The sequence below is a fragment of the Ceratotherium simum genome, chromosome 5 (assembly GCF_057802395.1).
Source record: "Ceratotherium simum simum isolate JZ-2026a chromosome 5, ASM5780239v1, whole genome shotgun sequence".
Lineage (NCBI taxonomy): Eukaryota > Metazoa > Chordata > Mammalia > Perissodactyla > Rhinocerotidae > Ceratotherium > Ceratotherium simum.
Genome location: NC_141904.1, coordinates 51,373,140 through 51,394,420, shown reverse-complemented (window position 1 = coordinate 51,394,420; position 21,281 = coordinate 51,373,140). Strand labels below are relative to the sequence as shown.

Genomic DNA, 21,281 nt, shown 5'->3' with positions numbered 1-21,281 from the left:
CATGGCTTGATAAGCGGTGCATATGTCCGCGCCCAGGATCCAAACCTGAGACCTCCAGGCCGCTGAAGCGGAGCGCACCAACTTTACTATGCCACCAGGCCGGCCCCTGATTATTTCCTCTTGTTCGTATTTTTACTATTACTTTAACAAATGTTTTTCTGTTGAAGATCCTGAAATGTTTAGATAGAGTGTAAATGAGAAAACAATATCGATAGCAAATGATTCCCAATAACTTCAGAGAAGCAGGGGGTGGAGGGTCACACAGACTAATACCATGGAGACTCTTTCTCAACCTAACACCCCTAAAGGTATTCTAAATAATAACACTACTGACTTCTAGTTAGCTGTCTACTTAGCCCCCTCAGTCTGAGGAGCCCGCAACCCATTTCTTTCCCCTGGTGGAACTCTGAGATCCAAAATCATCCACTAACAGGTCACATGAAGTTAGATATCACATTGCACTTTTAAGAGTTTTACAGATCAACTTGTATTTAGTGACAACCACTCTTTAAAGCCAAAGAAAGCATGAAACTTGTTTTGCTCAGTGCAGAAAATAAAAACCACCACCACCACTACCTCCACTACCACTCACCTTCCCTTGGGCACTTGCAGAATGAACATGAAGATCGGTGTCCACCAGTGTTGGCCTTACACTGCAAGGGAAAAAGAAAGAATTCAATTTGACCAAAAACATCTTAAAAAACCTTATGTATATCCAACACAGTAATACCTGCCAAAAATGAAAGAAATAAGCCATATCCCAAATCACCTTAAAGGCTAACGAGTCTGATGTCCCCTGACTCATCAGAGCTGGCAGACAGAATCTGGTGAGCTGCTGTTTGAGAGCTACCTTCTAACAGGGCATCTGGACTTTGGAGCAGCCCAAAATGCCTTTGCCCTGGACAAGAATTTCTATAAGAAATAAACTTAACTAAGAAAACTAGACTGTTAAATGGTTTACAGGATACTACTGCTCCAAAGCTGTTGCCATTCTCAAATCTGCACCCAAAATTTGGTCCCGAAATGATTATGACAGCCCCATTCAGGTTTGGCTGGAAGAATTCAATTATCAACTCCTTTCTCAAACACTGATTTAAAAAAGGGCAAAGGAAGGCAGAGGAAGACATACAGGTAGTGCCTCTGACAGCTATTGTGAGGATGTTAAAAGGAAAAGGAACATTTACTGGCCCAGAACAAGGAAGAGAGGCTTTGCGATGTAAATGTAGTTCTTCTTGTCTGAACCTATGAAAAAAAAGGTAAGCACACTGCCGAACCTCAAAGCTCCTGAACCTTTGCCACTGAGCTTTCAAGTGCTTTGAGGGCAACGGTGACTGGCAGGAAACCAAAGAGCAAGAACTGAAGAGGATGCTATTTGAGTAGGGCCTTGTAGCGTAAGAGTATGCCAGATGGAGGAGAGGAGAGAACAATAATAACAGCAGCAGCAGTGGCTAATGATTAAACAGCAGACACCAGGTACCAGGCCTACTTCACAGGTCATCACTTATTGATCCAGACAACTATTATCTCCCCCTTTTGTAGACAATAAAACTGAGGCCTAAAGAGGTTAAGTAACTTGAATAAGGTCATTATAGTTATTTCATTATTCCCTTCTCTGTACGCGGATCATACACACAGCCCTGGCCACTGTCAAGTGACTGTGATGCCTGCCTCCTTGCAGGGTGAGTGGACTTCTCCTTTCCATTGTCAGCCTTGGCCACGTGTCTTGCTTTGGTCAATGGTATGTGAGTGGACATGACCTACACAGGTCTAGCAGAAGCTTTAAGAGCCATTGCTTGTGTGAAGGGGCCTCTTGTTCTTTCCCTTGGCCAGGAGAAGAGTAGTCCCACACTGGGACTGCTCCTTACACCTGGGTCCCAGAATGAGAGACCATGGAGCAGAACCATAGCAATGACCCATAGTCCCCAACATGTAATGTGAGTGAAGAATATGTTTGTTAATATAAGCCACTGAGATTTGGGGGTTATTTGTTATTACAGCAGAGCTGTAAGTGGCAGAGTCAGGATCCTAACCTCAGTAGGTATAATTTAAATATCATAAAATTCACCTGTTTTAAGTGTCAAATTCAATAATTTCTAGTATATGTAGACTGCAACCATCACCATAATCTAACTTTAGAACATTTTCATCATCCCCCCCAAAAAAAACTAGTGGAGTCATTTCCCATTCTCACCCCCAGTCCCATGGAATTGTGAGATATACGGTCTTTTTGTGTCCAGCATAGTTTTTCTCAAGGTTCATCCATGATATAGCATGTATCAGAACTTTACTCCTTTTTATTGCCAAATAGCATCCCATTGTATGGCTATTACCACATTTTGTTTATCCATCCGTCAGTTAATGGACATTTGGGTTGTTTCCACTTTTTAGCTATTATGAATAATACTGCTATGAATATTTTTTTTAAAAAGCAGGTCCCACAGCAAGGCAAAGGTCACACATGCAGGGTTGGTACCTCAACCCTTCCAAAAAGGCGCAGAAATTACAAAGTTATCTCCAAGACAGCTAAGCAAGTGGCCTGTCATTTTAGGAGACAATGTAACCAAGCCATTCTGTTCTTTCAAGCAACAGTTTAGGCAACAGCTGTATAATTCTGACATCAGATAGTAACATTTGTTTTCTGCCAGTTAACAGAAAACAGAGTTCAAAAATTTCCCTTTAATGTTAGCTCCCTCCATCTCCAATTACGAAAGAAACAATACATGTGCATTATAGCTGATACGTAAAGTATAAGAGAGAAGGGAGAAAAACCACCCACAATCTCAAGACATAGAGGCAATCACTATTAAAACATTAATTGTTATCAAAATTTTCATGACCTTTTTGCAGAAATGGAAAAGCTGATCCTCAAATTTATACGGAATTGCAAGAGACCCTGAATAGCCAAAATAATTTTGAAAAAGAAGAACAAAGTTGAAGGACTCACATTTCTTGATTTCAAAACTTAATACAGAGCTACAATAATCAAAACAGTGTGGTACCAGCATAAGGATAAAAATATAGACCAACAGAATAAAGCTGTAAGTTACAGAAATAAACCTACAGATCTATGGCCAATTGATTTCCAACAAGGGTGCCAAGACCATTCACTCAATGGGGAAAGAACAGTTAATTCAACAAATGGTGCTGGGACAACTGAACATCCACATGCCAAAGAATGAAACTGGACCCTTCCTCACACCATAAACAAAATTAACTCAAAACAGATCAAAGGTCTAAAAATAAAAACCAAAACTATAAAATTCTTAGAAGAAAACATAGGGGTAAATCTTCATGACCTGAGTTTGGCAATGGTTTCATGACATCAAAGCACAAGCAACAAAAGAAAACAATAGATGAATTGGACTTTATCAAAATTAAAACTTTTGTGTACCAAAGGACACTATCAATAAACTGAAAGATAACAAACAAAACGGGAGAAAATATTTGCAAATCACATATCTGATAAGGAATTAATATCTAGAATATAAAGAACTCTTACAAGTTAACAACAAAAAGATAACCCAATTAAAAATGGGCAAAGGACTTTAATAAACATTTCTCCAAAGATATACAAGTGGCAACAAGCGCATGAAAAAATGCTCAGTGTTATTAGGGAAATGCAAATAAAAACCAGGATGAGATAATATTTCACACCCACTAGGATGGCTATTATCAAAAAAATGGAAAATAAGAAATGTTAGCAAGGATATGGAGAAACTGCTCAGAAATCACCCTTTTTTTGTGAGGAGATCAGCCCTGTGCTAACATCTGCCAATCCTCCTCTTTTTTTTTTTTTTTGCTGAGGAAGACTGGCCCTGGGCTAACATCCATGCCCATCTTCCTCCCCTTTATATGGGACGCCGCAACAGCATGGCTTGCCAAGCGGTGTGTCGGTGAGCGCCCGGGATCTGAACCGGCAAACCCTGGGCTGCCGCAGCAGAGCGCGCGCACTTAACCACTTGCGCCACCGGGTCGGCCCCGAGAAATCACCCTTATGCATTGCTGGGGGGAACGTAAAATGGTACAGCTGCTATCTGTGGAAAACTGTTCAGCGGTTCCTCTAAGAGTTAAAATCTAAAAGTACCATATGACCCAACAATTCCATTCCTCAGTATATATTCAAAAGAATTAAAAACAGATGTTCAGGGCCGGCCTGTGGCTTAGCGGTTAAGTGAGCGTGCTCCGCTACTGGCAGCCCAGGTTTGGATCCCGGGTGCGCACGGATGCACTGCTTCCCTGGCCATGCTGAGGCCGTGTCCCACGTACAGCAACTAAAGGATGTACAGCTATGACATACAACTATATACTGGGGCTTTGGGGGGAAAAGTAAATAAATAAAATTATATATAAAAAAAAAAAACCAGATGTTCAAACAAAAACTTGTACACGAATGTTCATAGCAGTCTTTTTTTTTTTTTTTTTATTTTTCCCCCAAAGCCCCAGTAGATAGTTGTATGTCATAGCTGCACATCCTTTTAGTTGCTGTATATGGGACGCGGCCCCAGCATGGTCAGACAAGGGGTGCGTCCGTGCATGCCCAGGATCGGAACCGGGCCGCCAGCAGTGGAGCGTGCGCACTTAACCACTAAGCCACGGGGCCGACCCCGTAGCAGTCTTATTCACAATAGCCAAGAAGTGGAAACACCCCAAATGTCCATCAACTGATGAATGGATAAACACAATGTAGTACAGCCATATAATATTATTGAGCCATAAAAACGAATGAAATACTGATACATGCTACATGTACATGGATGGAGTTTGAAAACATGCTAGGCGAAAGAAGGCAGACACAAAAAGTCACAGATTATATGATTCTGCCTACATGAAATGTTTAGAATAGGCAAATCCATAGAGGTAGAAAGCAGATCAATAGTTTCCAGGAACTGAGGGATAGAGGAATGGAAGTGACTGCTTAATACATAAGGGGTTTCCTTTTGGGGTGATGAAAAAGTTTTAGAACTAGATAGTGTTGATGGTTACACAACATGGTGAATATACTTAATGCCACTAATTATATGCTTTAAAATAGTAAATTTAATGTAATGTGCATTTTACATTTTACCACAATTTTTTAAAAAGTTAAATGTTTTCCTGAATTGACAGCTTAAGGTAGTATACACATGAAATATGAGTGCTTTGGTTAATGACCACACAGCTATCCAAACTGTATTTCATTGAGATTAATAAAATGTCAAGCTAAAGTTTTTATTGAATTTTATCAAGTTCTATAATACTTTTAATGAATCATGGTTCAGAAACTATAAATTTTTCATAATTATTTTTGAAATAAGTAGTAGCAGTGAAAAATGAGAATTATATTTTAATGCTCATTTGAAATTAAACTGGCCTTCTAATAAGCGTATAGCCTAAAATCTTTAAATATGCCATTCTAGAAGAATACAGAGTTTAACAGAGGTAAAATGCCATGGTACCTGAAGTTCTACATCATTGGAAACCCTTGAATATCCAAAAAATGTACACCTCCCTCAGAACCAGCCTCTCTAAATTCACCTTTCCAAACACTAATTCCTCTGTAACCACCCCCAAGAAGGGTAACCAGGAAGAGGTAATAAGTCAAGGGACTGTTAAATTCTTTCAGTTCATAATGAACAGAAAGCATGGCATATGTCCCTGGGAAAGGGTCGTGTCTCCAACTGCAAGCCCAGAACGCTCTACGGCCAGGGGAAGCAGCTGGGAAGCAGAAATTATGGATGACCTGCCCTGACCTCTAGTTCCTCTAAAAGGAACCAAAGAAGAAGAGCTTTGCCCTTGGCAATGCATGCTACCAGGTAGCATTCTTGCAGACATGGAGGAGCTGTGATGCCAGATCCTTATGTTTCTAAGGAAAGGGATTCTTGGCACTTACCTGTTTGCAGTACCAAAAATCCAGGCTTGGTACATACTCAAGGGTGATCTCTTTGTCATGGATCGTTAGAGTTCCCTGTGAAAACAAAGACAGAAGCCATCAACGTCAACCATCAGAGAAATGGAGAGACAGGAAGGCACAGAGAGCCTTTCCAGTCCCCAAGCTGAAACGTTTTACAAAGAGTGAGCTTATTCATCGACAAAAGGAAATGGCTGTTTTAAGCCACAGACTTGGGGCAGTGTGGCAGAGCAAGCTTAAGCTTAGGTAAAAGGAGTGGGAGAAGGTGAAATCAGTCTTCGGCCTTGGCTCCTGTGGGTTGGGGTGCTGTCCTTGGGCAGGTTAGACTCAGTCTACTCCTCCAGAGGTCATGTAGTGCACTCTCATTTGAGAACCAGCAAGTTCGCCACCTGGCTCAGGAGCTAGCACACTATGAAAACTCTTCCTTCTGCAGCACAGAGGCACAGGAGCCCTCTCAATTATCTTCTTTTCCATGGCTAACTCAAATCTCCTTGGAGAGGTAGTAAGCGTTCTTAACTTCGGTGCTCGAACACTGGCTGCGTGGCAAAAGCACCAGGAGAAAGAGGTACAACACCGAAGACAGGAAGAAAGGAGGAAGGTGAAAGTTTCATGGCAGGTCACACCCTTATATCAGGAAACTGAATGGCTGGTGGTGGCAGCATCAGTGGCAGCAGCATCATTCTGGCTTGGAGCCTACAGAATGAGCTGGCCATGAGATCTGAGGAGCAACCATTGGCAGATAAGCACTTTGGGAAAGTCTGGCACAGGAACAGGTGGGGAAAGGGGCTCAACAAGCCTGTAGTTACAGAGCTCCTTGGCCTCTGCATTTTGTACAAGTCACAAATTCTACTTCACATCAAGAAAAAATAAGTTTTGTTTAATAAACACTAGCCAGCAGATACATGTTAGAGCAGAGGAAAAAAAAATCTCTGCCTACTGACAGACCCTCACCCACACTTGTAAGTGAACTAACCGAGGATGCGATTCTGGAACTAGCCCCTGCGCTGTGTTCATTCTCCGCCCTCTAGGGTCCTCTGTGTCTCCTCAGACAGGGCTCTGAGTTATACAAGGCATTTCTTTGCAATTGGACCTCAGTTTCTTGCTTGAATCCATACATCTGTCAAATAATGCTTTACCTCTCTGCTTTTCACACCAAAAGAGTCAAGAGAAATACACAGAATAAAATTATTGTCTCGTCAAAACCAAAGGAAAACTGCCTGCCTATTTAGGTCCCAGAATCCAGTCTCTGAGAAATTGTTTCCTGACTTGTTCTCAAGGCTAGAGGAGGATAATAAAAATTTGGTAACATTTATTAAGTGCTTACTCAGAGCCAGAAACTGTTAAGTATGTCATCTTATTTAATCCTCTAAACAATCCCATGAAGTAACATTATCTCCACTTTACAGACTGAGGAAACATGCGCAGAGAGGCAAGGTCACCTAGCTGGTGAACGGCAGGGCCAGATTCACATCTGGGGCTGTAGATAAGGGACCTCCTGCTGCATTCACCAACTCCTGCTCAGTATTAGGGATAGGCAATTTGCCCTCAGGAGCCAATCTAGGAAAGAGAAAAGTTCTGCAGTCAAGGAGAGTCAGGAGAAGATCACTCTGCCAAGCTCTACCCATACAGGAGGCTGGTCAAGATGGCACCCTTCCACCTACAGGCAGTATATCATATCACCTAAGAACATGGACTCTGGGTCAGGTTCTCTAAATTTGAATCCTGCCTCCACGTCATGACCTTCAGCAAGGTCCTTAATTTCTCTGCACTTCAGTTTCCTCATTTGTAAAGTAGGAATACCAGTACCTACTTCATAAGGTGGTTATAAAGATTAAGTAAATTAATACACGTAAAGCACTTAGCATGGAATATAGTGAGGGCTCAATAAATGTATTTTGAGCCCTAAGTGCTAGAAAAGGACTAGAATCAGCAGGTGAGACTAGACAGGGTCAAAGAGTCACTCACTTCATCTTACTTGCTTGTCAGGCAGCAATATTTCACAACCCATTTCAATCTACTGAAAGATTAAGCTTTCTTAGGGAACGGTCACTGCGTGTCAGAACCTGTATCTTTATGATAGCACTTAGTGTTAGTTGTCAATTGCTGGGCCGAATCTTAGAGTCTAGGCTAAATCTTGCTGGCCTTTTATTATCAGTACCAAGTGCAGTACTTGGTACAGAAAAGGAACTCAATAAGCAGCTGTGTAATGAACAAAAGGCTGAATGGATCCAACTATCCCTGGAAGACTGCAGTGCTTAGCACACAGTGGCTCTGGAGGGAGGTATTGCTGTCATAGTGTACATCTGTACACCCAGTCCGTAAAACGTGTGGGGTTGCCATCAACAGTGAACAGTGCCATCGGAACAAGGCATTACTGTGAATTGCAGTTAATTGCAAACTCTTGATTTCACCACCTGAAGGCATCAGTAGATTCAGGAATTTCTAAGGCAAGGAGCACTCTATACTTCTCAGATAACAAATATGCCATTCCAGGAGCAGTGGATGACTTTCTGTCAAGAATAGGGAACTCCCCCTGCCAGGAGTACTCATCAGCATATCAACTTTGAGAAGACTACCCTCACTTCATGTGTTACAAAGGCAATGATTTCTTATTCCTCAGAGTTCTCTACAACTAAGGCGGCCCTTTCTTTTCAACCTGCACATGGCTAGACATAAGGCTGCCAGGGACCACTGTTAAAGAATATGAAACGGGGGGCCGGCCCGGTTGTGCAAGCGGTTAAGTGTGTGCACTCCGCTGTGGCGGCCCGGGGTTCGCCGGTTCGGATCCTGGGTGTGCACCGACGCACCGCTTGTCAAGCCATGCTGTGGTGGCGTCCCATATAAAGCGCAGGAAGATGGGCATGGATGTTAGCCCAGGGCCAGTCTTCCTCAGCAAAAAGAGGAGGATTGGCAGATGTTAGCTCAGGGCCGATCTTCCTCACAAAAAAAAAAATAATAATAATATGAAATGGTTTTAAAATACTCTTGAAGAACTGCCAATTGTTTTAATAAGAATAAACAGACACAGAAAAAAGTTGAATGAGAACAATCAGGTTTATCTATGATTTGATTTCCCAGCTGCTATCATACAGAGGCTGCCCAGATATACCAAGCACAGGCATGACATACACTGTACCCCTCCCTATCCCTGCAAGGCCCTTTCTTCAGATTGCATAGAACAAAGATCTGCCAGTGTCCCTAGTGAAGCCACCTGTGGGGAGTTGGATTAATAAACGGGTAGGATGATTTCATCACTTTTTGGTTGTCCACCTTTAATTGTCTATTATCTACCATCTTCACACATTAGAATTTTTATTCATTATTTTAATTATTGGGTTATTTCTTAAGCTACTAGAGCAAAGGCACCAGGAAGAACACGAGTCTGATTGATTAGGTCTGGTTCCTAAAAAGGCACCATATATTTGAAAGTAAAACCAAAGACACCTCCTTTCTCAGTAGTGTTAGATTAGGCTTTGATTAAAACCTGCTAAAATCCTACCAAGCCCAAACCCCTCACTCAACAAAGTCACATATAGGTGTTCCTAAGTATATCTAAAGGGGTCTTCAACTGTGAAGTTGCAAAAAGCCAGAAATAATTGCACTCCTGAACAGCAAAGCAAGTCCTACTCTTCACCTCAGGGACACTATAGAGGAGCAGACTCTGGGTCTGAGAACTGCTGAATTTAACATCCATATTTCCATTTCCCTTTTCAGCTGCTGCTCTTGGAGACTCCTAACTCCATTTTGCGACTGTCAACCTGTGAAGAGGACTTGGGTCAGAGAATTGAGACTCTACCATATGCTCCAGCTGGCTCATAACCAAGCCCAAGGCTGCTTGTTTTTTTTCTTTGCTGAGGAAGATTCACCCTGAGCTAACATGTGTTGCCAATCGTCCTCTATTTTGTATGTGGGTCGCTGCCACAGCATGGCCGCCGACAAGTGGTATAGGTCCACGCCCAGGAACTGAACCCAGGCCGCCAAAGTGGAGTGCGCCAAACTTAACCACTAGGCCATGGGGCCAGCACCCCAAGGATTCTTAAGGTACTGGGGAGGTACAACAGAAAACAGAAAGGAAAGAACATTTCTAGCCAGCAGCTTTGCATCTTTGTTGAAGATCTCCAACACAAGCACAGTCACAGTTAAACTCTGTACTGAGAATACAGTTGCTGTATGACATAACAAATCATCCTATTAAAGCATGGAGAGAGAGAGACAGATAGGATCAAAAGGCAGGAAAAAAGTATGTGAGCCTTTTAAATACAACTCACACTGAAAAATCAGCAATCCCTCTTCATAGATCTGTGCTTCTTCCAAACACAGGATGGGAGAATCAGATTACTGGTGGCTGAGAACTGGTACTGTTTATCAGAGATAGTAATCTTTATTCACAAAGCAATTACAGTTTACAAAGGCTTTCTTTACAAATGTCATCTTGCTCAATTCTCACAAGTAGGGCATATATAAAACTTATTTCCACATGGGAAAGTATGGCTGAGATACATGGAGCAGGCTGCTGAAGATCACAGAGGTAGTTAGTAACACATATGGGACTAAAAGTCAGGTTTTCTTTTCACCATATTGCTTTTCTTTGTAAACTTCCAGAGAGTCAGCCAACACATAATGCTTGCCACACCAAAAAGGTGGCTTCTGATGAAAAGATGCAGAAGGTAAAGTCTAAAGAAATTCACAGGCAACGGACCCATAGGAAGTTGTTTTTTTGTGTGTGTGTGAGGACGATTGGCCCTGAGCTAACATCTGCCAATCCTCCTCCTTTTGCTGAGGAAGACTGGCCCTGGGCTAACATCCATGCCCATCTTCCTCCACTTTACATGGGACGCCGCCACAGCATGGCCTGACAAGCGGTGCATCGGTGCGTGCCGGGATCCAAACTGGTAAACCCGTCGAACCCCGGGCCACTGCAGCGGAGCACGCACACTTAACCGCTTGCGCCACCGGGCCGGCCCCCCCATAGGGAGTTTTTAGAGAGACTGCTGTAAAGACCCTGCTTCTTTTTTTTTTTTTTTTAAAGATTTTATTTATTTATTTTTTTCCCCTCAAAGCCCCAGTAGATAGTTGTATGTCATAGCTGCACATCCTTCTAGTTGCTGTATGTGGGACGCGGCCTCAGCATGGCCGGAGAAGCGGTGCGTCAGTGCGCGTCTGGGATCCAAACCCAGGCCGCCAGTAGCACAGCGCACGCACTTAACCGCTAAGCCACGGGGCCAGCCCAAGACCCTGCTTCTTAATAGCATTGCCAATCCCCCAAACCAGGCTGCTCAGGTGCTCTTTATGCTCTTAAAGCACCTACAATTAGTTTAGGCACTAAGCCTAAAACAAAGAGGGCTGCTAATAAGTAGCTGCTATTAGGAGTTTCAGGACCACGACAATCAAATGTACCTCCAGAAAGAGTAAAGCTAGAGGAACAAAATAACAGGTTTAAAACAGATGTATGTCATTCCTCTTAGTATAAAAAGGTAGTTTTTGTAGAAATCTTTTGCAAAGCAGCCAGGCTCATTCTTTCTGGTTGCAAGGATATGTTACAGTTCAAACATTTTGTAAAACTCAGTATTCCCAAAGGCCAAACTAAAACGAGACAGAAAGAGGAAAGGAGGAGAGGAAGGAAAGAGGGAAGTAGAGGCCAGAAATCCTCAGGGAAGCACATAGAATGCTCTGCGACTACTCTAGCTCTGTCCACTGATCTTGCACCCTCTGCTTATACTGGTCTTTCACCCAACAGGATCTGAATTGCCCTCTGAGCAGCCAGGAGATGAGGCACTGATGGGATCTCCACTGGAAACAGAATCCCACTTCAGGGTCCAATTTAAGGTTGAGAGGCAAAAGAGACACTGCCCTCTTGCTTGCTACTTATCTTGAGATATCTTTTCCTGTTCAGATGAAAGCACAACAAAAATATTTTCTAAAATGCTCCTTAATAACATTTTTCACTACCTGGCCAGTTTATCTGTCATTTCCTAAGAGCATACAACCAGCCATCTTGCTAAAACCTTGTTTGTGCTCTTTGAAGCAATATGGCCGGCCTGTGTTTCACTGAGCCCACCCACCGGGCTCAGAGCTGGCCAAAGTCAGAATCTCAAGATAAATTCTGCTCAGGAACGCATCTAGATCAGGCCCTGATGCACAGCAACTCGATTATTTTAAAGGCATCTGTTGCTGAGAATATATTCCACCTACTCCACCACCACTCCCTGCCAGTCTTTTGTGTATTTTAAAGTAAGATCCCAGTTCCTCTAGAAAAGGCCTCTTGTCATTATGAAAGAAAATCAGTGATCTGCAATCTTGGAGATAATTTCATTAACTTAGGTACAGGAAGACTTAGAAGAATAGACCTGTCTATTAGAGGATCCACAAGACTCTCCCATTCTGAGTCATTTGAGTCAAAAATAAAGAGGCAAAATATAAGCAAACAAATAAATAAATGAATAAGCAAATAATAATCAAAACAGCCAAAAGTCTTTTCTCTCCTTCTGAGAAGATAACGTTCCATCACAGGGACTGAGACTGCTAGGCAGATGGGGCACTCAGTAAATGCCTTTACCGCAAACATCTTACCATAAAGAAATGATTTACAAGCTCCAGCTATTAGTACTTAGAATAAGTGAACAAATGTGAACCACTAAAATGCAAATATTTTTTAAACTTTCAGTTTGTTATAATTTTGTATGTTTTAGAGCAATGTTTCATCCAGTGTTTATAAGGACCTCAGTCCAGTTAAGATTTCTCTGATTAATCAATAATTTATTTCCAAACAGATATGACTTAATTCTCAGTGGAACAGAAGATTATGTTTGAACATATCTTATTGATAATATTCAGAATTCAGGTTTCTATAACTTCCATTTTATTTTTTTTATCATTTCTCAGTTGGTTTTGATCACATCATAATGAAATAAAAGTACTCATAAAGTAGAATAGATACAGAACAAGATACAGCTTGTTTTTTCCTAACAATTTTCTCAGATAACCCTAAAATAATTGTGAGGTATGCAGCGCAGAGGTTTTTTGTCCCAGATAAAAGAGACTCTCTCCTATTGCAATTAGGGCCACTTTTTCCCAACACAGCTGAAAGGCAGCTCTACAACGCTCTTTCATATTCTGAGATGACTATTGTTCTAGAACCCCAGGCTCTTTTCTTCTGGAAAAAATGGACCCTAAATTCAACATACATGCATGCTTCATTGTCTACATCTCTAAATTGAGTCACTGTAGGGGAAGAAAAGGGAGTTTCTAAGATCAATGTGGAAAATATAAAGCTTCTTATTTTCCTTCGTTTATTGAATAATGTAATCAAACCATTTCTTTCATTTCTTTTTCTCACAGAGCTGATGGCAGAAGATGGCAGGAACAGCCAAGAGTAGATGTGGCCCACAAATTCTAAGACACTGCACAGACCACACTGCTGAGCCCACCACAAAGGCTGCACAGTGTCCCCCAGGCATCCCCCAAAAAACCAGCAGCTGTTCTTTCAGCTTCACCACTGGAAAGAGATTATTTCTACTGGCTCTTTATCTACTACCTTCCACCCAAGAATGTTAGCTCTCTCTCTCTTTTTTTTTTTGTGAGGAAGATCAGCCCTGAGCTAACATCCGATGCCAATCCTCCTCTTTTTTGCTGCGGGAGATTGGCCCTGGGCTAACATCCGTGCCCATCTTCCTCTACTGTATATGGGACGCCGCCACAGCATGGCTTGACAAGCAGTGCATCAGTGCGTGCCTGGGATCCGAACCTGTGAACCCCGGGCTGCTGCAGTAGAGCGCGTGCACTTAACAGCTGCACCGCCTGGCCAGCCCCACGTTAGCTCTCTTGAAGCCTGTCTCTCTATTAGCCTCTCCGGCTTCAATGTCCTTGCTCAGACATTTCAGAGAACCTTGCTGACATTGTTTTTGCAGGAACAGTGCCCTGAACAGCTGAATAAAATACAGAGCTGCCAGACTTCTGAACACACGCTGTTCAACCACCATATTAGAGAGGTAATCACCCACCATTCTTTTTTTCTTAGGCAAAAAACTATAGACCCAATGCCACTCTGACAGAAGCTACAAAAGACTAAGAATGGAAGCGTCGAGTCAGAAAAGGTCCACTGGGACAGGAGGTTAGGTCCCTAATCTTTTAGGTCTACTCATTCTCACATGCAAATAGCACAAAATTATCAGACTTCAGCCCCTAATAAAAACAGGGGGTGGCTTTCACATTTAAGACATGCTCAAGCTAAATTAGTTCATACTTAGGAAGCAACACTTGCTGAGCTATAATATCATGGCTGCCGTTGCAGCAGATATTTATAGAGAATGAGGGAATAATCTCTGCACATGGCAGAAATCTCTGGTAATCCAGGAATTTGGCAGAAGACAAAGCCAGGAGGTCTCTAAGGGTACCTCAGCTGGAGTTGCTGCCAAGTGCTATAGAGGTATAGCCCATAGCCATCAAGAAACCCACCTGAGCAGACCTGTATGCCCTCAAAATCTAACACAGACTTAACCCTTGGATGCCTTTAAATACCCTTGGACCTAAGATACAACATCCAGTGCATTAAAAGGCATCCCTTATATTTGTTTGAAGGCTATCAAATAACCAAGATAATCATATAATTGAGAATTTCTCCCCTTTATAAGAAAAACTGGGAAAAAATACATTAGAAAAGGAAGAGCCTTGGCAGTATTAGGAAGAATCTTAAGGTTTCTACTATACAGAATAGCCTGCATGTCTAGATTTTCTAGCATCGTCCCAAATTTGTGTTCTGTCCTGTTGCAGGGCTATGTGTTAGGCAGTGCAAAACAATCTTGAGGTTCAGGAAGATGGTCAACATTACAACACAGGACTGGCTCCTCTCCAAAAGATTTCAGTTCAGTGTACTGAGATTATTTCTTCTTGAGGGAAGACGTCTAGAGTTTCATAGATTAAAAAATGTCTACCAGCTCCTCATCCCCCAAAATCATTAGCCAGAATACGATATGTATTCTTTATTTATTTATTTATTTTTTTAAATCTCAGAATCTTTTTTTTTTTTTAGATTTTTTATTTATTTATTTTTTTCCCCCCAAAGCCCCAGCAGATAGTTGTATGTCATAGCTGCACATCCTTCTAGTTGCTGTATGTGGGACGCGGCCTCAGCATGGCCGGAGAAGCAGCGTGTCGGTGCGAGCCCGGGATCCGAACCCGGGTCGCCAGCAGTGGAGCGCGCTCACTTAACCACCAAGCCACGGGGCCGGCCCCGATATGTATTCTTTATTCAAGAACAAATATTTTCTCACAGCTGACTAGGCACGGGGGGGTTCAGCAGTGAACAAAACCTAGCAAGACGTTCATGGAGATTGTTTTAAGGTATGAGAACAATAAACAAGTACACTTGTAAACAAATAAGAAGCACAAATCTCTATCTGAAATTCTTATCAAGTGAAGTACAGAATGGAAAGAGTTCTTTAATATTGCAGAAAGTGAAGAGAGACAAAAAGAGAGTGAGAAAGTTTATGCTAACAGGTCAACTTTACTGACAGTTCACCAAGTATAAAACGTACTGTGAGCTGCACATACAATGGAAAAGCTGCATGTGACCCAGAGAGGAGAAAATGATAAAACACACTTAAACAAAGTGAGAGTGCCCAGAAAAAAATCAGATCAAGATATATTCTTATTCTTGCTAAGACAGGCCTGGTAGAAATGCTGGTGCTTTCAGATAGGAGGCATTCTACTTCTGTTTTCTATGAATTGTGTATGTTTACATGAAATAACATTTAGAACAACTCATGCAGAAAAACTACATCCAAAGCTGCCCAGGTAAGACATGGTCTTTATCACACTGCAACTTCTCTAGCTTCTGAATCTATTGATCTTATATTCAAACTTTAGACACTGACACCAATGCTACTCTATTCCACAGCATATGCTTTAGCTACTAGTCATCAGTCTAGGTGTCATTTTAAAGAATACAAGAACAGAAGTGTACATTTTTTATTATATTTTATTACTATTTAGTATATTTTTTATTAATATAAGGATAATTAAGGTTTGGAGAAACAAGTTCTGTGACCCGAAAGAATTTGGAATCTGATTCTCAATCTGGAAAATTAAGGCACTCTGAGTAGTCTCCCAATGCCTATTTGCTTCCTTTTCCTTGGAAGCAAATCCTTGATTTTTAACTGGGCACATGGCTGCCTGGAATAAGAGGTTTCCCAGCTCTCCTTGCAGTTAAGCATGGCCATGATTAAATTCTAATCAACTGTACATAAGTAGAAATAGTGCATGCCAAATCCAGGAAATTCTTAAAGGGAAGGCCAAGTCCATTTGTGTCCCTTCTTCTTTCCTATTGGTCCACAAGTCAAAGCGATGGCTGACACTCAAGCAAGTCATTGTAGACAATAAGGTAGAAGTCACATGTTTAAGAGGATAGGGCTACAAGACTGAAAGAGCCTGGGTCCCTGATGATCACGGAACCACTATAAGAAAGCCTGGATGGCTTACACTTCATTTACATTAGACAGAAATAAAGAAATTCATTTAAGCCACTGTTATTTTTAGTGTTCTGTCACTCACAGCCAAATCTAATCCTAAATAACATAGATGCTTTTGGAAATTACTGGTGATAGGTAGAGTAGGTATTTTGCTCAAAAGACATAGACTTTGAAATAAAGAGAAAGCCGTAGAATAAACTAGTTAAGTAGTGGAACAAAAGGTATAAAAGAAGGACCATGAAAAAAACTTCGTGTTTTTTCTGCCAAGTTCCAGTCCTGTGTCTCTATAATGGTTACCTAGAGGTCCTGCTGTCACCTCACACTCAACATATCTAAAACAGTCATCTTCATCCCTCCCTCCCAAATGCCTTCCCATTCCACATGCTTTATTTCTGTTCAAGGTAGTACTGTTCTTCTAAGCTCTGGGTGGCCTTTGAATCCGCCCTCTCTTTTGCCCCTCTGTTCAATATCCGTATTATCAAACCCCAGAGATTCTTTGTTCAAACTCTCTTCAAATCCTTTTCCTTACATATCTACTCCCAGCCCCTAGTGCAAGCCATCATCTCCTCACATCTCAATTACTGCTTTAGATCCTAAGAGACCCTTTCTTCTGCAGTTTCTTCCCTCCAGTCAAGTCTATATACTACCACAAAAAGAGGTTCCCTATAGTGTCATTTTGATTTTGTTACATTCTTGTGGCTCTCCCATGTCTTCAAATTAAATACTAAATGCAAGGCCCGTGACAACCTGCCTGAACTACCCTGCACTTTCCAAGCTATTCCTTCCACTATTTCCCAGAGTCCGAGGACGAGAATCAGACAGGAATTTGGAAGGCAGAACAAACGAGATGTGGTTACCTCTGTCAGAACAGAAGTAGTACATTACAATTCACTATCAAAGATTATAGAGCAGAAACCTAATATAAGTACCAGAATCTAGCAAATGAAGAGGTTCTCAGGGTGAGAGGACAAGAGCCTTCTACATTATTCGGAAACTAAAAAGATCACTAAGTGTTTATAAAGAAGGAATACAGAGTCAGAAACCACTTTATTCAACATTAATTAATCCAGTTAAATATCTACAAATCATATGTTGCTAGGTACAGCTCTAAACCATTTTGGCAGTGAAGGGGGAAAAAAGTGGAAAAAAAAGAGAAAAGCAACAGTTCCTGCCCTCAAGAACTTTTCAATCTAGAGACATCTAATTATATATGGTGATATTTGCTTTTTGTACATAGATCTTCACTGGTCATTACTCAGGCACTTTGTCTGGTTTAACTATTTACTCCTTTATTCCATATGTCTCAGGGCTCCAGTACTATCTTGAAAGTATGAAAGCAAATGCCTGACAATGGAGAGCCTCCTTCACCCCAAGCACTCAGAAGAGCCATAAGAAGCATTTTCCTAGGCAAGGTACCCAAATGAACGTTCTCTGACCTTAAAGAGATCCAGCTGAGCTTGGAAATCTGCTAGGAACAAACGCAACCCTGTCTCTAAGCTGGCACTCCTCCAACTTGTAAGGAACCCAACATATTCTGCACTGCTCTCGAGTCACAGTAAATAGGAATCAGATCAAAGGAAAAAAAAAGACCTTTACCCTATACCTTTAAACTAAAATACCTCAGGAACTAGACAACATGAGCATTATCAGATGCATAGGTAGAAACAATAAATGTGCCATTTAATGGTTGACTCTGAGCAGGAGAACCTGTAAGGAATGGAAAGAAGAAAATTAGCTGTTCAAGTATCAAATGCCAACCCTAGATATGCTCAAAACCCAAACAACAAAGACTGATCCAAGTCCAAGGCAGCAACTGCCTTGAGGCACCTGGCAGAAAAAAACCCCACAGCCCAAGGGAGAATTCAAAATGGCAATGTGGGCCAGCCTCATGGCTTAGCGGTTAAGTGCGTGCGCTCCGCTGCTGGTGGCCCGGGGTTCGGATCCCGGGCACGCACCAAGGCACCGCTCGTCTGGCCATGCTGAGGCCGCATCCCACATACAGCAAGTAGAAGGATGTGCAGCTACGACATACAACTATCTACTGGGGCTTCGGTGGGGGAAATAAATAAATAAAATTATAAAAAAAAAAAAGAAGGATGTGCAATTATGACATACAACTATCTACTGGGGCTTTGGGGGAAAAAAAGGAGGAGGATTGGCAATAGATGTTAGCTCAGAGCCAGTCTTCCTCAACAAAAAGAGGAGGATTAGCACGGATGTTAGCTCAGGGCTGATCTCCCTCATAAATAAAATAAAATAAAATAAAATAAATAAAATAAAATAATAAAATAAATAAAATAAAATAAAATAAAATAAAATAAAAACAAAATGGCAATGTGAATGCCCAAGGCTTCCAAAACAGAACTGAAACCTGGCCAGTGGAATTGTGAGTACTTCCTGTTTTCAACAACACAATACAGGTAGGCTATCCATTGGAGAAAGCTCCTGAAAAAAAACTGAAAGCTTTGGCATTTCCACTCCTAGATATATACCCGAGAACTGAAAATATAAGTTCACACAAAAATTTGTAAATGAATGTTCATAGTAGCATTATTCTTAGTAGCCCAAAGTGGAAACAACCCAAATGTCCATCAACTAATGAATGGATAAAGAAAATGTGTTATACCCATACAATGGAATACTCTTCAATCATAAAAAGGAAGGAAGTACTGATTCGTACTACAACACGAACTTTGAAAACATTATACTAAGTGAAAGTAGTCAGTCACAAAAAAGCGTAGGATCCTATTTATATGAAATGTCTCGAACAGGCAAATCTATAGAGACAGAAAGTAGATTAGTGGATGTCTAGAGCTTGGGGTCGGGGAGAGTGGAGGGAAATGAGGAATGACTTCTAATGGGTACAGGGTTTCTTTTTGGGATGATAAAAATGGTTAGGAATTAGACAGTGGTGATAGTTGCACAACCTTGTGAATATACTAAAAACCACTGAATTGTATACTTTAAAAGGGTGAATTTTATGGTATGTGAATTATACCTCAATTAAAACAAACAAAACAAAAAAAGCTTTCAGGGCTGCAAGACTATTGCCAGAACAAAGACATTCAGGTATTTCACTCCTCCCTCTCTGCTATATACCCTGGGCCACTTAACCTGTCCCTGCCCCACTGCCTCTCAGTGAGCACTCTGCCTCCAACTTTTTCTCCTCTAACCATGCACACCACCGCCGCACTCATCCTCCTTATCACACCCCAAATGTTGCCCAAAGCTCTGGTTCCCAGTGACCATATATAACTGAAAATTAGAGGACTCTTACTAGAAGGGAACATCCATTTTCCCAACAAAAAGATGGCTGAAAAGCAATCTGACTGACCTTGAATGAAGAAAATTTTAGGAACGTAAATGAAATAGTCAAATGTCTATTAACACGTAATTTATTAATTTAATTAGTCTTAAACACTTAAATTATAAAATAAAATAATATGGTCTTAATTACTATTCTACCCCCATACCTACACAATGGCAGACATATAAACATAGGAGGAGGACCAATAGCCATTGAATGATTGTATCTAGGCAGCGATCAATGAAACTATCAACTACTAGGTGACAGACTGAAGATACACTCAAAATCCAACAAGTCCACTCATGGGTATATATTAACAGAAATGAGTATGCCTATTCACCAAGAGAAATAACAACTTTGAAAGAGCCCCAAATGGAAAAAAACTACATGTCCTTTAACAGTAGAACTAATGAATAAATTGTGATATATTCTTATACTGGAAGACTATATAACAAAGAAAATTAACACATCCCAATTATACACAAGATCAATTTCAAAAATAATACCAAGTATAAAAGTCAGATAGAAGAATACATCCTGTATGATTCCATTTACATAAGACTCAAAAGCAAGTCAAAGGACTCAATACTAGTAGAACTTAGGACAGTGACTACCTCTGGGTAGAAAAGAGTGAAAAGGATAACAACCAGGAGAGGGAAGAGGGGCTGTTGCATATGGAGCAGCACGTTCTGTTTATTGACCTGGGTGTTAGCTACATGGGAGCTACAGACAGAATGTTGTATTCCCCCAAAAATTCATATGTTGAAGCCCTTATTCCCACTGTGATGCTATTTGGAGGGGAGGACCTTTGGGAGGTAATTAGGTTATGAGGGTGGAGCCATCGTGAATGAGATAGTAACCTTAGAAGAAGAGACAAAAGAGAGATGATCTCTCTATCATGTGAGGATATAGCAAGAAGGCAGCTATCTGCAAACCAGGAAGAAGGCCCTCACAGGGAACCAAACTGGCTGGCACCTTGATCTTGGACTCTCTAGCCTCCAGAACTGTGAGAAACAAATTTTTACTGTTTAAGCCACCCAGTCTATGGTATTTTGTTATAGCAGCTCCAACCGACTAAGAAAACAGTTATATTCAATTTGTGATAATTTACTGTACTATTACACTTATAATCTGTGGCCTTTTCTGTATGTATGCAATATTTCAAGGAAAAAAAAGAAAGAAATAATGATTTAGAAACATTGCCCTTTCCATTTGTACACTTCTATTTCATTCAAGCTGTTTACATGCTCCATTTCCATCACCAACAGAGCCATTTTAGGTCATCTAGCAATTTTCTAGAGCACATCATTTTAATGGTCATCAAAGTTGTTTAAGATATACCACATTTTGACTTTGTGAATAATGTCATCGTGGGGATGTTTACCCTAAGCCACAAGTACCTTTTGGCATAAAATTATAATAGTCAATTCCTTTATTGGTCCTTTAAGTGAATCTGAATACTTATTTTATTTGTGAGACTATAAACCCCAGAATAATCACTGAAATTCTGTTCAATTTCTTTGCCTCCTTGAAAAAAAAAAAAACCAACAGATTCTATTACTTGACCTCTATAACCATCCAAAACTAGCATGGACTTGGGTCAGTGACTAATATATCTTCC

The 21,281-nt window shown here is 41.1% G+C and overlaps 1 protein-coding gene across 6 annotated transcripts in view; it reads right to left on the bottom strand.

Annotated features, from left to right (window-relative positions):
• RBM6 (RNA binding motif protein 6) overlaps window positions 1-21,281 on the bottom strand; it is a 109,758-nt gene that overhangs the window by 18,011 nt on the left and 70,466 nt on the right. For all 6 annotated transcript variants that reach the window (XM_004419725.3, XM_087431047.1, XM_087431048.1 and 3 more), the window contains 2 exons: window positions 5,870-5,944; window positions 593-653 (listed from right to left, as the gene is read on the bottom strand). In XM_004419725.3, coding sequence (XP_004419782.1) covers window positions 593-653; window positions 5,870-5,944 — 136 coding nt within the window. The remainder of the gene's footprint in view (window positions 1-592; window positions 654-5,869; window positions 5,945-21,281) is intronic.